This window comes from Lentinus tigrinus (genome assembly GCF_003813185.1).
Source record: "Lentinus tigrinus ALCF2SS1-7 unplaced genomic scaffold L226scaffold_5, whole genome shotgun sequence".
NCBI lineage: Eukaryota > Fungi > Basidiomycota > Agaricomycetes > Polyporales > Polyporaceae > Lentinus > Lentinus tigrinus.
The window spans coordinates 726,079-740,651 of NW_027137914.1; the positions used below are offsets into that span (position 1 = coordinate 726,079).

Genomic DNA, 14,573 nt, shown 5'->3' on the forward strand with positions numbered 1-14,573 from the left:
AGATCTGAGCAACAGATTGTCAAAGACACCAGGAGACTACTTGGGACGCTGGTAGGCAGCAGGAAACTGCATCATAACAGGCATTACAACTCAATATCTGAGCCATACCCATTCTCATGCTTTCGCAGCTCAGTCCCATTCTCGTCCACCTCTATATCGTCCTCGCCTTCCCCTCCTATCATCTCGAGAATCATTAGTGCCTGCAGTGGGTGCTCTACATATTGGGTGACCGCTTCAACGAGCGCCTGGAACTTGTCCCGCTTGTTACTCAAGGCGCTCTTCATACACTGGTCTGCAGTCTCCAAATGACATTGTTTTGCTGCGCTTTCTTCAGAACCTAGAAGCTTTTTTATGTCTGTTTAATGTCTTCAAGGCCGATTTCTCCAGCGTAGGCCTGAAGAGTACGATCTCGACATTGGTCAGAGTTGCACAACAGTATATCTGCACAAAATGATTGCATCTCTAAATTCCACCTTGAAGACTTTGTTGTATATGGCTCAAACATGCTATCAGTGCAAAAGATCTGGAAAAATTCAAAAGGGATGGGACTGCAGCGCGCGAGACCACGGCGCACTCGACTTATCGCAGCCTGATGCCTGGTAGACGAGTTATCTGAGATGACGTTCAGCCCGGCATCTCGGCAGACCGACCCTGATCCGACAGCGTCTCTTCAGGCGCCCGGCCGCGCGCTAAGAGCGTTTCCGCAGGGCCCTGCCGCCCCCCAAAGGTAGATCGCCGAGTGGTGGCCGACCGCCTCCGTAAGTTCATGACAAGGAATTGAAATTCGTGAACATCGAACAAGCGGCTCGCGGCGTTCTTCTGGTCCGTCCGGTTAGGGGACACTCGCCTCTGCCAAGGCACCGCTCAGTTTGATACTTAGCTCCAATGTTCACTCGTTACCCGTGGTATACCGATTGAGAACGTGAATGTGTAATCATTGTGTCGTTGAAAGAATGGTATAAGCGCGCCCAATCAAAGACCTAGCACGGTGAGGAATTTGGCGAAATCAGGGGTACCCAAGCCGGTAACCTGGATATGGGGTCAGCCAGACTTCACACTTCCACCAAGAACAGTTGACACTCACCGGATCCCATCCCTGGTCGGCGGGGAAGCCATCGGTGCCACAGCCAGGGTTGCTGCCCTGCACCACGTCGTCCAGTGCGGTCAGGCCAGATGAGTACAGCATTGGGTTGAGGAAGCCTATCGGGGCCTGGCCACCGGCGATGAGGCGGTCATTGAGGAGCGCGACCATGCTCGCAAAGAGGGGCGTGCTCGCGCTCGTGCCAGACACAGGCTGCACCTCACCGCCAATGTTGACCTGATATGCGACGCCGGCAGCGGATACATCAGGGAAGCCACGACCACCCGTGTTGAATAGGCCAGCATTGACATCACCCAGCTTGGATAAGTAGGAGCCAACCGCATCTTGCTGGTAGTCGGGCTGAGTGAAGACGTTGGAGAAGCCGCCAGATGAGAAGTCTGCAGCGACTTCTGGAGAGACGCCCTGCGTTGCGCCGACAACAGTCACAAAGGGGCACCCGGATGGGAATGTTGGCCGGAAAGTCGTGCAGGTGCCGCCCTGGCCATCGTCGACACCACTGTCTCCAGAAGAGAACAAGATCGACGTGCCGCGAGCTCCGAGCTGCGCGTATGCATTGCAGATGTTGTTTGCGAGATCTTCTGGAACGAGCTCTTCCGGGAAGCCAAAGCTGGTGGTGAAGACAGTGGGCGGGTTGTCTTGCGAAATGAGCTCGTTGACGAGATCCAGGAAGCCTGTGAGGTCGCCGCCATTGTTGCTACCGACAGTGAAGAACGTAGTCGGTACCTCCGTGGCTATGCCGACAGTGTACTGGATGTCCAAACTCTGCCGAGTACGTGTGTTCAATAAGGATCAGTGCAGCCAATGCAGCCAAATGTTACTTACGCCTTCAGTGCTAGGCTGCGACTCGTCGTTCTGGCCACCATCAAGAGTCGTCACGGCGAATGTGGTATCGCTCGACATATCCGGACGGAAGTCGCTGAGGAAGCTCGATAGGTCCGCCGTACTCGCGAACGAATTCACGAAGCTACTGACAACCATCGTGTTCGAGCTCTGCGTCGCGGGGTCCGTGGGGATGTTGTACAATGCCTGTAGGCACTGCGGCGTCATAGTCTCCGCGCACGAAGGGTCGGCGGTTCCCGCACGCCGGCCCATAGTCGAGTTGCGGAAGACACCGGTCGTGTGTTTGGCTGCGATGCCGCGACTCGACTGCACAGGGAAACTGTGCTCGCAAGACAATCAATCTTCGGCTTCTGCGCACAGTCCAGGGGAGCGATCACTCACGCGGTTACAGGATAGATGAAGTCAACGAAAGGCTTCACGCTCTTGGGAAGCGAGTACGCGAGAGTGCGAACCGCGCTGATCCCTGTGTCCTTGTTCTCATATACGGTGAAGTCCGTGTCGAGCATCGCGTTCGCCTTCGCTACGGGGACCTCAATATTCAACCACTGGTTCGTTGCGCCGGGGGTCGCCGTAAGCCCATTCTTCTTCAACCAAGCGTTCACCGCTGCAACACCATCCGCGCTCGGCGCGGTCAGCTTCTCCACCTAGGCCAACAGACATTGGACTCCCGCGCGAAGACACTCAGAGATCACAACGTACCTGGGCCTTGCTGAGGAACTTCCGGTAGTCCTTGCTGCCCGGCGTGCTCACATCGAGCAGCTTCTGCACCAGCGCGGACGTGTCCGTCTTGAGCGCGATGCGCAGACTGAGTACCTCGTTCGGGTCTGCAGCTGCACTCGCCTTGTATCCCGCCGGCGCGGTCGCGCGCGTGTCGTGTACGTGGAGTGCGTCGTAGGTGGGCGCGCCCAGCGTAAGCGCGAAGAATGTCAACAAAGCAAGCAGACCGGCTGCAACCATCTTGGGCTAGGGAAGTAAAGGAAGGAAGGGCGAAACGAAAGTGAAGTAGAAAGGCGTGCAGAAGAAGAAATAAGGCGGGACTGTCCTCTCCGAGAACACCTTGGCCAAGAGCGAAGGGGGCCAAGGGCGTACCAGTACGTTGGGGCGGGCATATAAACCTAACGTGGATGATAGCGCGACATTAGACACCGGGAACCTCTCGCCAGTCCATACACGGGACGCGCACGGTGATTTGATGAACATATCGCACTTCAGATCCGTTGATTCCTCCAGAGTGCGGGGTGGGACAGAGGAGAGCGATTGGCTGGACTGACGCGAGAGGCTTGTCGGACACACCCCGGAGACGTGCCAAGGGGCTCGTCCACTTGGAGACCGTCATATCCAGGGCCAAGAACCGTGAGCAGCTGCATGCGGGTGGGATTGAAGAGAGCGTCGACTGGCGATGTTGATGGGACCTTGAGCATGATCAACTGTCACAAGGCTGTTCGTCCTTTATCTCGGTCTTTCAACTTGAGAAGGCCCTCGCTGACGGGGTTCTGCGACTCCGAGAAATGGATGCATGATGGGCGCAGTAGACTGGAGTACAGCAGGATAAGAGTACATTCGACCACGATGGTCATGGCACAAGATACGAGGCGCTCGGATGTAAACGCTAGTCAACCACTTGCCCGAGGTGGCCGTGCGGCGTCTGTCTCGATTTCGGAGTAGAGGCTAATGACCACCAAGAATATGAATTAATTATAAGCATAATTGGAGCTACTCGGAAGGGTCTGCAGGGCAGGGTTTATAACTAGAAGTCCAAGCACATGCGACGCAGGAGAGGACGCGAATGCTGATTCCCTCCAATTAGAAGTCCTCGTACCGGACTCCTATCTTCACGTCAAGGATACCACGCTGGACTAAGCTTGGACACCGCGAGGAAAGTATGTACGGAACGTGCGCGTCCGGAACCCAGTTACCGGTAGGATGGTCGACGAAGGTAACCCGCTGGAGAGTCCTCCGCCAATACTGACACAACCGCTCGTTCGTCTCGATGAACGCCCGACTAGGCTTCGCCGCGTTGTCGATGTCTAACGTGAACTCCAGCGCAACCCGGGCTATAGGCAGCTCCCGCGCAGCGTCGAACACCATCGGAACCCACCGCATAGCCTGCAGGCTCACTATGCGAAGATCGAGCTCGGTGAGTCTCTTCTGCAGCTCCAGCGCATGGCCGAGGTAGGGGACGTTTTCTACGAGAACATGAGAGGCGTCAGTGAACAACGCGTACAGGTAACACAGCGGCAAGCTGCACTCACCCATATAGCCGCATCCCGGCGTGATCAGCGGACAGAAGGTGAACGACTCCAGCGAGCCGCCAGACTCGGCTAGCCGCGTGAGGTACTTCGACAACACCCACAGGGCTTTGGTAGGGATTTGCTCGAGCTCGAGCTCGCGCACTGTGTTCAGGTTCCCGAACCAAGTAAACGCGTCTTGGTACTCCGAGACGCTCGGGAGGTACGCCAGTCGGAGTGTCTGGAGTGGGAGAGGGCGCTGCCAGCGGGGTGGCTGCCAGCCGCTTGGGTCTACAGTTGGCTGCCAGCCCCAGCGTACGTGAGATAGGGTGAGCGAGGTCAGGGATGGGAAGGAGAAAACGAGGTGCCGGAGGTCCTGCGCGAACTCGAAGCGACAGTTCTTGACGTGTAGCTCTGTAACACGGCTGAAGCGCTCCAGGTCTCCCCAGATAGTCTTCTCGGTGTCTTGGCGGGTGAAAGAGACATTCTCGACGTTCTCAAAGGTGAGCGACCTGATGCGGGGGAGCAGAGGGGCCAGACAGCGCGGAACATCCAAGATCCAGTCGGTAGACTTCGTGGAGGAGTAGTCGGCCTTCCCCCGGATGTGCAGATGTTTGACAGCTCCACGAAGATGCTCTTTCCACTCGAGCACGGATATGAAGCGTTTCATGGTGACGGCACTAGAGAGGCGCGGAGACGCATAGATCACCCGCTCGCTGGTGTGGCGCCATCGGCTACATGTGAGGAGGCAGGACCACATGCTGGGCCGATCGAGCTGCTCGAAGATACTGAGAAGGAGCTCTGGAGGTAGTGAATGAATATCGACGCGTCGTCCCGAGCGGCGACGATACATGTCTGTTCTATATCGTGCAGGTTAACATCAGCGATATAAGATCACGGTAACACGCAGATCGTGTAGATCGCGAGCTTACCGAGGCGAGTATTCCATGTTGCAGATGTGGAGCGGATATACGACTGGCATAGTAAGGTCGAATGATGATAGAGACAAGTAGATCTGTTCGACAGCTTAGAGCTGAGTTGTGATTGGTAAGCTCAGACTGGACTTACCGCTGGACTGGTGAATTCTGCGGGGTAGCGGGCGCAGGGAGGTATTTCCCGAGAGCGCACCTGCGAGACCTTGTACTTAACCTTGTACCTTGTATCTCGCGTGACGGGCCCGGGGGTGCTAACAACGAGGTGACGGCGTGTGAAGAGTAGAGAGGGCCAGTGGCGAGAACGACAATGCAACGTCGACCGAGGTTGCCAGATGTTCCGATGTCGACTACCTGTGAACGGGAAGATACTCTTGTCGTGGAGGCCCCCGGGCTGCTTTATACCCTGAGAGCCCCAATGTTACCAGGGCTGGTTTGGACCGTGCGTCTCGCGGTCCACTGCAAAGCGGTCCCAGCTCAGTAGCGCCCAGAGTTGGCCACGACACAAGACTTCTGACGTGCCAGACATTCTGGACCTTGAGTTCGATAATTTGAATATCCATGGCAACACATATAGCGGCGACCGCGGCAATAATAAGCAGTCACTTCCGCCTTGTGCTCAGCCCAGCAGCGGGAAGTGGAAGAGGCCTGTGAACCTCTTGTAGGGACTGGCGCATCGATAGATGGAGGCCTATCGATTACAGGGGACTAGTACTGTCGTGGACCACATAACAGAGGACACACAGACGACTGTGAGAGGGCATGTATCGCAGATTTGGAAAGAATGCACCGGGATGCACTGTAATTGCATGACACTTAAACGAACAAAGCATGCGGACCCTGTGTGGGCCTCGGAGCGCTGGCCGAGACATGGCCACATATACAGTGCCTCATATTATGGACGAGTGGCACCTATCCCCGGGGACATACATAGATGCCAACAGTGACCCGGAACGTGACCTATCAATCGATGTGGTCCCCAATTCACTTGCGGCTTAGCCACCCACGCTCAAGCAACTCATCGCGGACATGGCACCGACTGAATCGTAAAACGGTTGTGCAACTTTGGCCCTCGTTGACAACTATATGTAAATGGCGAAAAGGCTACAATACATTACAACCACAGAGCGTGCGATAGCTGGAGGATGTGGTATAGCAGAGCGACGGAGGGTCCTAAAGATATGGGTACTCATCCACACGAGGCGCGAAGCTCCGACCGTTCTACTTCTTCAACGAGCCGATGACCGACTCAGGCGCGTACCTGGGGATGACCTAGATGATGAATGGATCATGAGTGACAAGTTACTTGGCAGCTGAAACACCCGGGGAAAACATACCTTGGGGTCATGGAGCATGTTGAACTCCTCTGTCGCGTCGCGGCCAGCGTAGAGCAGGATCGCCTTCTCTCCTCCAGGGTGGTCGGGAAGGAAGCTCGTGACATCGAGCACCTGGCCGTCGATAATGACCCAACAGTCATCCTTCTTGTTGTGCTTCGCAACGTCTGCCGTGCTGTACGAGGCACCACCTGAAGGCGCAGGGGCGCTCTTCGCGACAGCCTCCACCTTCTTTTCTGATGCAGCAGGCTTCGAGCTTGAGCTCTCGGCACCAAGGTGACCAGCGACAGCACCGAGACGGCCAGCGGCCTTTTCAGCGAGAGGACCGATGCGCTGGAGGAGGTAGGAGGCGGCGGAGTCACCAGAGACACGGCCGAAGACGACACAACCGAGCAATGAGCTACCACCGAGACGGTTGGCACCGTGGACGCCACCTGCAACCTCGCCAGCCGCGAAGAGACCAGGGATGGGCTTGCCCGACTTGTCGAGCACGCGGGACTCCGCGTCGATCTCGAGACCACCCATGGTGTAGTGAAGCACCGGAGTCATCAAGGCGACGTTGAAGTAGTCGTCCATCTTCCATTCCGCATCGGTGAAGAACTTCTTGCCAAAAGGGTCCTTCTTCGTCCTCACGACCTGGTTGTAGTCGTCGAAGGTCTTCTTGAGGACCTCAGGCTTGATGCCCATCTCCTTGGCAAGGGCCTCACCGCTCTCGAAACGCTTCATGAGACCACGTCCAACATAGTGCTTGCAGTGCCACTCGATCTCCTTAGACGCGGGGCCGTTCAGCACGAGACGAATAGGGAACTGCAGAAAACATCGCGCGATCAGACAAGCAGAACATCAGGAGCAGCACGGATACACACCTTGCCGTTCTCCCACATCTTGCCAGTGACATAGTCACGGTGCTGCAGCTCGTCGACGAAACGGCTACCAGTGTTGTCAAGGAGAAGACCACCAACACCACGGAGGGCCTCAGCAGCCAAGAACTTGACCTTCGCCTCCGGATCGTTGGGGTCAACGAGGCCGGTAGGATGCACCTGAACCTTCTCAAGGTCAACGGCGCTGGCGCCAATTGCAAGCGCCATCTTCTGACCGTCACCAGTACAGTGCTCGCCGTTCGTGGTAGGGAGGTTCCAGAACTCGGGGCGATACTTCTTCAGCAGAGAGTCGGAGGTGAAGTCCGCAGCGTAACCGCCAGTGGCAAGGATGACAGGACCATATGCGGTCTCCGTCTTGCCGTTGTGCTCGTACTCGACACCGACGACGGCGCCGGTTTCGTCCTTGACGAGCTTGGTGACACGCGCCTTCTTCTTGATCTTGACTCGGTCAGGGTTGCTCTCGGCGAGGTCCTCCGCGCGCTCCATCTGGGCATAGGTCATGACCATACCGGGGAACTGTGCGTTGCCACGGTGTGTCCGGGGCTGGGAGTGGCCACCGAGACGGGCGACCTTGGAGAGGTCGAGGCCGAACTTCTCCTGGAGCCAGTGGACGGCATCGGCAGAACGTCCCGTGAGGACGCGAATGAGATCGTCGCGGGCAAGTTCACGAGCCTAGTACGCGTCGGGGCGTTCAGATACGTCATGGGGAAGCATTCAATAATGTGGTTGCTTACCGAACGCTTGGTGTCCTCGAAGAAAATCTTCGCGCTGTCCGGGATACCGAGGTCCTGCTGTGGTTGAGTGCCAGCGCCGTTGATACCGGACGTCGCCTTGGTGGAGTTACCACCCATGAAACTGGAGGAATGTATGTCAGCGCCAAATCTCTCTGCGGGGAAACGACAGGGGCCCAATCCTCCGGAGCTCTTTCCCTCGTCGCAAACACTGGCCCATGACACAATATATGCGTCGCAAGCCAGAGCGTCACCCTCCTACCCGCAAGCATGCCCCAAAGGTCTCTACGTCACGGAGGAACGAAGTACTCACGGTTGCTTATCGAGCAGGAGGACGTTGGCGCCACGCTCGAGGAGAGTGTGGGCGGCCGAGAGGCCAGCGAGACCACCACCGACGACGATAACCTGGGCCATTGCAACGAATAGGGGATGGGGGAGGGGGAGAGGGTGGTGGGCAAGGATGAGACGAAGGCGACCCGCCGACCCCGCCCTTTCTAAGTACTGCCCGGCCCGGGTCACCTGAGCCCACGAAAGCGGGCGCATGTGAATTTCAAGGCTGTTAGGCGCCCTCCAATACAAATCCGCCGCACGCGTAATCACGCTCCTTGCAAAGTCCCGTGTCTAGTTTTCGTGTCTGAAAACATCTGCGTCGGTCTACGGCATGCTACGACGACGACGACCCGGTGATTCCATCCTCGAGCACTGCGCACACACGCCCGACCATTTCGCTCATGCTCAGCTCGAGACCGTCGAACAGCACCAAGCCTTCCACCTTCCCGTTTGGCTTTCCGCGCTCGACGTCTCCATTCTCCAGCATGCCCGCATGCGCTTCGACATACGCCGGCCATACGATCTGTTCCCAGTAATTCGGCGGGTCGCGCCATAGGCTGCCCTCTGGATCGGATTGGACTCCGACACGCAGAACACGAACATTGAAGTGCGCATTTCAGCCGGCGGCGAAAGGGCGGACATAAGGACGGGGTTGCGAGGACACGGAGCAGGAGGAAGAGCGTTAGGACATGGCATCGGAGTGCGGAGACAACGCGTTCTTACCTGCGGTGTGGTATCCATGTCTGTCGTGTCTCCGCTGCTTCAGCACTTCGTACGGAACCCGTAGGAAGATGCGGTAGTCCAGTTTGTCTACGACTTCCTGGTTATCGGGTCCCTGTCAGGGTCGCCCCTTACAACGACGCGGATCTGGACTCACGGGATACCAATACAGCAAGAAACCATCCACCAAGACCCACTTGATCTCTTCGCCCTTCGCTCGGTATTCCTCTTCTATGCGCTCGAACTGACTCTTCCACTTCTGGAACACGGTGTCGTCTATTGGTATATCCTTCTGTTCGTTCAGGTGGTCGTGCGAGACATGCTCCGGTGGTATCACTCCTGTACGTTTGACCTACACCAGCTTGGACACACGACAAATGTTTGCACACGATAGTGACTCACCTCTTCCAGTGCTTTCACCATCCTCGGCCATTCGATCGCCCCTTCTGCGCGATCCCAGTCTTGTACGCCGTACACGGGGTGAACAGGGACCAACTCTTGCGGCTGTAGAAACATGGTCGCGATCGCGTAAGATCACCGCTCGCACGAACGAATGCGGCATGCACGAACTGGTGCAAAGTCCTATCGAGATATCGAAACACATAGCAATGTCAATATGTGCAGCCTTCAAGGATAAGATGCAGAGGACGTACATCCTGGTGCACGATGACGCTGTTAGGCAAGATGCGGCGCAGGTGCTTTGCCAGAGTAGTCTTCCCCGAGCATGTCGCGCCTCTTCTATCGTGTCAAGTGGTTTCCTCTTCTCAATATGAATGAACGCACCCGATCCCGACCAAGATCACCCGTGTCTTCATCGTGTGAGACGGTGCTAGTCCCGCTGAGCGCTACCTGGAAGGCACAAAAGAGTAGTTAGACTTTCCAATCTAGCGGGGTCCCGAGGCCTTCAGTTGCAACGTACTGTACTGGATAGATTCTTCTCCGACCTGGCAGACGAGAGTCTGAGTAAGGCGAGTGGTTGGTAGGCAAGCACGATCTCAGTAAGTAATTGAGAGTCACCGGGCTGCGGTCCGATTGCCACGAGATAAGATTAGATGGGCTTAGACTTTATGGTGGGCGCTTATGACATGTGGCGTCGGTTCGCTGAACCCAGGCTGAACCACCACTACTTACCCCCTCGCTTGCGCAATGTCATCAGACTCAGATGTCATATCCCATTTCTCGCCTCTGGACGAGCTCATACAAGTGATATACCAAGGCTCAGCGCGTTTCGTCATTCTTTCCTCTGTGGACGACGCAAGTTGGATGGTGCATGTCGGGTTGACCGGGAACGAGGGCAGGTGGTGGCGAGGACGCTGGACGGACAAAGACGTCAAGAAGCAGTTTGTGAGCATTATAACCGACTTTTATTGAAGCGAGAAGAGTTGATACCATGTACGCAAGGGTTCAAGCGTGTCGTCCTTCCTGCTCGAATCGGCCGTAGAGAAAATGGCGGACACGTTTGTCCAAGGCCAAGTCACCATAGGGGACTGGAGTCCGTCAAAAGGTGCAAATATTGAAGTACGTGGTCCTCAGGAGGACTTTGGTACGCGTGCATGCTGAAGCCGACTCGAGGCGATGCGTGGTAGTTGGTCCTAGGCACGAGCGCGAAGACGCCTATCCGTGTACAACTCGCCGAACTCGATCCGGCAGAGGCGGCAGCATATGCTACGAAGGTCTTCACAGAGGTACGTGCTTTTATTTTCTACGCTGAGCAGCAGAGAAGCCCTTCTATGTGAAAGGCACGGCAGGGCTCTTGCTCTTCCCGACGGGCCAAAAGGCGAAACGATGCAGTGCAAGGCTACCGTTCAGCCATCTTTCCTCCAGTTGTGAGCAAAAGGGGTACCTGCTGGCCGGCGTGGCCTATGTGCGTCGACTTTCTGCCCATCTGAAATAAACCCTGGGCTCCCTGATGTGCGGGGTCAGCGAAGCTCCCGGATTGTGCATTCACCATCTTCGGCTAGTCTCATGTGCTGTGGTTACGATGGTTATCGATTGCCGGATCGTTGTGGTTTGCTACCCCGTGGTTGTGACGTGAAACACATAGTCCAAACCACACAAGCCCAGGCCGTCTCCACAGTAGTGGCGGTGCGCGTCCACTCATGCTCGTAACACAGATTGCGTTACAAGCTCAATCTCGGCGATGTCGCCTCCACCCAAGTACTTCGGCATACGAATCGTCGAAGGTGGACGCTCTTGCGGCAGGTATGCACCCGACTCTCTCTCTGCCTACCACATAGCCGCTGACATCTGTGGAACCCAGGTACAAGCTCCTCTAGGAAGACTGCATCTCGGCGTACCCCGAGCCCCGAACCTGCCCCGCGGACGAAGCATAGCAGTCCGCACAAGACTAAGGATAAAGGCAAGGACAAGGAGGACTCTCGGCCCGCAGTGGAGAACAGATACAAGCGCAAGGCGGAGGAAGCCGAAGAGCAGATCGAAGCGCTGAAGGCGGAACTCGAGAAGACGAAGCGCAAGCAAGACGCAATCATGACCGAGCCCTCCAAGTTGCTACCAAGTGCGCTACCTTGATGATTTGTAAGCTTTAAATTTGTATCTGACATATGGATGTGCGAGGCAGGGAGCAAGGTCGCGGCAGTCACAAGGCCGAAAGGCGCATCGCTGGCAAATCCGGCAAAGAAGGCGAGGAAATATCAGGCCCTCGAGTTCGAGGACGACGAGTGAACGAATATCGAAACTTACTGTCGTGTTGGTGTTTCTTGCTTTGCTCTACTCTGTGTTTCTTAGCAGGTCCTGTTCTCTGTGTTCAATTCACCCGATTCCATTCCTACTTCAACGCATTGTGCCACATATCTGACGTCGCACCGTACCGCCGGCCCGTACGGTGTCTTTAAAGTTTACACTGCCTCGACGCCGCATCTGGCCATCGTCGCGTACCTTGCGGCTTGCCAGCTTACTCATGCGGGATGTCGTAACAGGAAGCTAAGAATGGGTAGGCTGTCCAAACCGAGCGAGGCCCCGCTCGGTTCGCAGGCAGTGGACAGCCTCGGACAGCCTGTTCGGTGATCCTCAGACTCACAGCAGCATCCTTCCTACCTCCATATCCCCTGGTAAGCAGGAGTGTAATGGCCTTGTCGTCCGTTGAACCTGGAAACATTAATCAGAGCCACATCATTCAGAATGGCCGTACAACTATCCGAAGATGACGAGCGGCCTCCGGCACCGCGACCGGGATGGGTACTCTTTGTGGTATCTATGAAGCGACTCAGCATGCTCAGCCTCCTCGCCTTGGGAAGCTCCATGGGCATCTTTTTGGTGCATCTCTTTTTCGTTGGTCTTGGACGTCTCGTCCCCGCCTTCGACCCCAGCGGCGTCCTCACGTCGTCCTCCATCTTCAAGACGTGGTACATAGGCATTGCCGCGTCCTGCATAATCATGATCCCACAGTTCCTCTGGTTCACGGTGCCTTTCGCCTTGCAATACAACACCTGTGCGGTGGTGCTCACCCTCGCGCCAGCAAATGCGCTGCGCAGATCTTGGACGCCGGCATTCTGTACCCCGGATGTGTGCCATGCCTTCGGGCTGGCGGGGACGGCTATGGCGTTTGCCGGTGCGTCGATGCTGCTCAGGACGGAGGCTGAGTGGAAGTCAAGTGTCCTTGAACCGTTCCACGCGGGGACACTCGGTGTCCTGGGCAATTTGATCTTGTGGATGCCGATGTCTCAATGGCAGCAGCTGTTGACACAGATTGAGAGGGAGGATAAGGGCGATGGCGTGTGGAGGACTGAAGAGGTGCGTGCTTCACGGACGTAGAGGCTGCTCCGCCGACTGACGTGATGCTAGCCACTCGACAGGAACACGCAGACACCGCTGTTGTGAGCATATGACGCACATACACTGTACTGTACGACCCATGTATATCAATTCGAAAGCACAACTACGAGTGTTACTCGTGCACTGAAAAATCGGCGGTCGTCGGTGAAGCTCGTGGAGAAGAACAATAAGATTCTGCACGTACCGTGGCCCTGCCCCCGTGCTATCTCCGTGTTCCGGTACTGTGCTCGAGCTCGAGCAGAACCTCTACGTTGTTTTCTGATATGCATGTACTCCAGGAGGCTGCCACTGGTGCAACGGAACGAGACCCGGAAGCGCAACATACATTGCGTCCATACTCGATATGCTCAGGTATGGCCTTCATCTGATCTTATTGTTCCTATTATCTTGGTTCATCTCTCCGCATTCCTGCAGAGCTCTACGACATGTATCAGAGAGGCGTGGCAGACACGCGGGTTGTTCGTGCATCTACGCTATGGCCCCAAGTGACCTGCGCCAGCAGTTCACAACGAGGACGTTTTCCGCCCGGACCAACCACCCACACCATCGCGGGATTGCTTTGTCGGCTCCTGCCGAGTGAGATAGGGCGTCATCCACAGTGCGTCTCCACCAAGAAGGGTCAAGCACTGTCCGGAAAGGTATAAGAACCCCATCCGGTCAGCCAGGCAAACCAGCCAACGCCAATCTCCCCAAGGTGAGCCGTGCTCTCCAGCACCTGCATACCCTGACTGAAGCTAACGCTCGCCCACCAGGATGGACCAAGCTACCAGTACCAGTAACCCCTTCATCTACCCCCCGCCTCCCACCAAGTTCGGTGTCACAATGCCTATTCTCACGCGCCTTGGGCGTATCTGCCGCAACGGCTTCGAGATGGGATTCTACGTCGTCGCCCTCCACTTCCTCTTCGCCAGCTTCTCGCGCCTCCTGCCCAGCTTCGACGCTAGCGGGGACTTCGCGCTCGCCACGCGCAGCGGGACGTGGCAGATCAACACGGCCGCGATGATGATCACGGTGCCCGCCGCGTTCCTGTACTTCGTCGTACCGATCGCGGTGCGGTACAAGGAGTGCAAGGCCGAGGGCACGTTCGCGCCGGCGAATGAGTTCCGGAACTGCTGGGCGAACTCGGCGGGGGTGCGGCGCTGGTCCATCCATGCGTTGGTCGTCGCGACTTATGTCATGGGTTCTTACATGAAGTCGGGCGGGGAGAAGCGGGTCTTGGACCCGTTCCATGCGGGCGTGTTGAGTATGGGCGCGAGGGCGATGTTTTGTGCGGTTCGTTGGTACTTGCTGGGTGAGGAGGCGGAGTATGAGCTCACGTTGCCGGTCGATAATCACCGTTGGTCGGCAGTGGTGTAGTTGTTGGTGTCGATGTGGTGTGAAATGGGATGTTTCAGGTGTGAAGACGGGAAAGTCATCCGTGCGCGCGTGTGCGGCGTCGCCGCCAACAAGCTAAAGAAAATACGCCTGGCCTGGATAAGTCGCACAGCATCGATCTGGACAGTCACTAGACTCCGCGCTTCTCAGTTGTTCATCTCATAGTTATTGTACATGGATCCTGAGTCCGAAACGAACAGAAGCATATGTAAGACAGGTAACGACATCGATGCCTGTAGAGGTATGTTGCGACCCTACTTGCATTCGTCAACACTGGCACTCATGTTTGCATCGCTGCTCACTCGAAAA

The 14,573-nt window shown here is 56.4% G+C and overlaps 8 protein-coding genes across 8 annotated transcripts; 3 read left to right on the forward strand and 5 right to left on the reverse strand.

Annotated features, from left to right (window-relative positions):
- Nucleotides 1–30: 30 nt before the first annotated feature.
- L226DRAFT_531671 (uncharacterized protein) lies at nt 31–326 on the reverse strand. Its single transcript, XM_067680121.1, has 2 exons — nt 129–326; nt 31–80 (listed from the first exon to the last, which is right to left on the reverse strand). Exons 1-2 carry the CDS (start codon nt 282–284, stop codon nt 72–74), a joined length of 165 nt encoding a protein of 54 aa, XP_067538895.1. The 5' UTR covers nt 285–326; the 3' UTR covers nt 31–71.
- Nucleotides 327–972: 646 nt separating this feature from the next.
- L226DRAFT_456956 (family S53 protease-like protein) lies at nt 973–2,899 on the reverse strand (the record flags this gene model as incomplete). The annotated part of the gene is made up of 5 exons (XM_067675338.1): nt 973–1,029; nt 1,085–1,864; nt 1,925–2,261; nt 2,324–2,586; nt 2,642–2,899. The coding sequence occupies 5 exons, from the start codon at nt 2,897–2,899 to the stop codon at nt 973–975; spliced, it is 1,695 nt and encodes a 564-aa protein (XP_067538896.1).
- A 684-nt stretch (nt 2,900–3,583) lies between these two features.
- L226DRAFT_610267 (uncharacterized protein) lies at nt 3,584–5,561 on the reverse strand. The gene is made up of 4 exons (XM_067686139.1): nt 5,239–5,561; nt 5,103–5,185; nt 4,195–5,030; nt 3,584–4,128 (listed from the first exon to the last, which is right to left on the reverse strand). Exons 2-4 carry the CDS (start codon nt 5,150–5,152, stop codon nt 3,746–3,748), a joined length of 1,269 nt encoding a protein of 422 aa, XP_067538897.1. The 5' UTR covers nt 5,153–5,185; nt 5,239–5,561; the 3' UTR covers nt 3,584–3,745.
- A 693-nt stretch (nt 5,562–6,254) lies between these two features.
- On the reverse strand, nt 6,255–8,510 carry L226DRAFT_502770 (Flavocytochrome c). Its single transcript, XM_067677898.1, has 5 exons — nt 8,362–8,510; nt 8,052–8,172; nt 7,303–7,989; nt 6,440–7,243; nt 6,255–6,374 (listed from the first exon to the last, which is right to left on the reverse strand). The coding sequence occupies exons 1-5, from the start codon at nt 8,460–8,462 to the stop codon at nt 6,324–6,326; spliced, it is 1,764 nt and encodes a 587-aa protein (XP_067538898.1). The 5' UTR covers nt 8,463–8,510; the 3' UTR covers nt 6,255–6,323.
- Nucleotides 8,511–8,712: 202 nt separating this feature from the next.
- L226DRAFT_502772 (P-loop containing nucleoside triphosphate hydrolase protein) lies at nt 8,713–10,077 on the reverse strand (the record flags this gene model as incomplete). Its single annotated transcript, XM_067677899.1, has 8 exons — nt 10,018–10,077; nt 9,882–9,947; nt 9,752–9,833; nt 9,669–9,680; nt 9,501–9,602; nt 9,256–9,450; nt 9,102–9,198; nt 8,713–8,957 (listed from the first exon to the last, which is right to left on the reverse strand). The coding sequence occupies exons 2-8, from the start codon at nt 9,911–9,913 to the stop codon at nt 8,713–8,715; spliced, it is 765 nt and encodes a 254-aa protein (XP_067538899.1). The 5' UTR covers nt 9,914–9,947; nt 10,018–10,077.
- A 124-nt stretch (nt 10,078–10,201) lies between these two features.
- On the forward strand, nt 10,202–11,882 carry L226DRAFT_558303 (uncharacterized protein). The gene is made up of 6 exons (XM_067683232.1): nt 10,202–10,442; nt 10,500–10,616; nt 10,685–10,783; nt 11,213–11,300; nt 11,359–11,613; nt 11,677–11,882. Exons 1-6 carry the CDS (start codon nt 10,245–10,247, stop codon nt 11,778–11,780), a joined length of 861 nt encoding a protein of 286 aa, XP_067538900.1. The 5' UTR covers nt 10,202–10,244; the 3' UTR covers nt 11,781–11,882.
- A 294-nt stretch (nt 11,883–12,176) lies between these two features.
- Nucleotides 12,177–13,011, forward strand: L226DRAFT_531677 (uncharacterized protein). The gene is made up of 2 exons (XM_067680122.1): nt 12,177–12,848; nt 12,900–13,011. Exons 1-2 carry the CDS (start codon nt 12,327–12,329, stop codon nt 12,933–12,935), a joined length of 558 nt encoding a protein of 185 aa, XP_067538901.1. The 5' UTR covers nt 12,177–12,326; the 3' UTR covers nt 12,936–13,011.
- A 420-nt stretch (nt 13,012–13,431) lies between these two features.
- Nucleotides 13,432–14,565, forward strand: L226DRAFT_289552 (uncharacterized protein). Its single transcript, XM_067673614.1, has 2 exons — nt 13,432–13,584; nt 13,643–14,565. The coding sequence occupies exon 2, from the start codon at nt 13,644–13,646 to the stop codon at nt 14,244–14,246; it is 603 nt and encodes a 200-aa protein (XP_067538902.1). The 5' UTR covers nt 13,432–13,584; nt 13,643; the 3' UTR covers nt 14,247–14,565.
- Nucleotides 14,566–14,573: the final 8 nt, after the last annotated feature.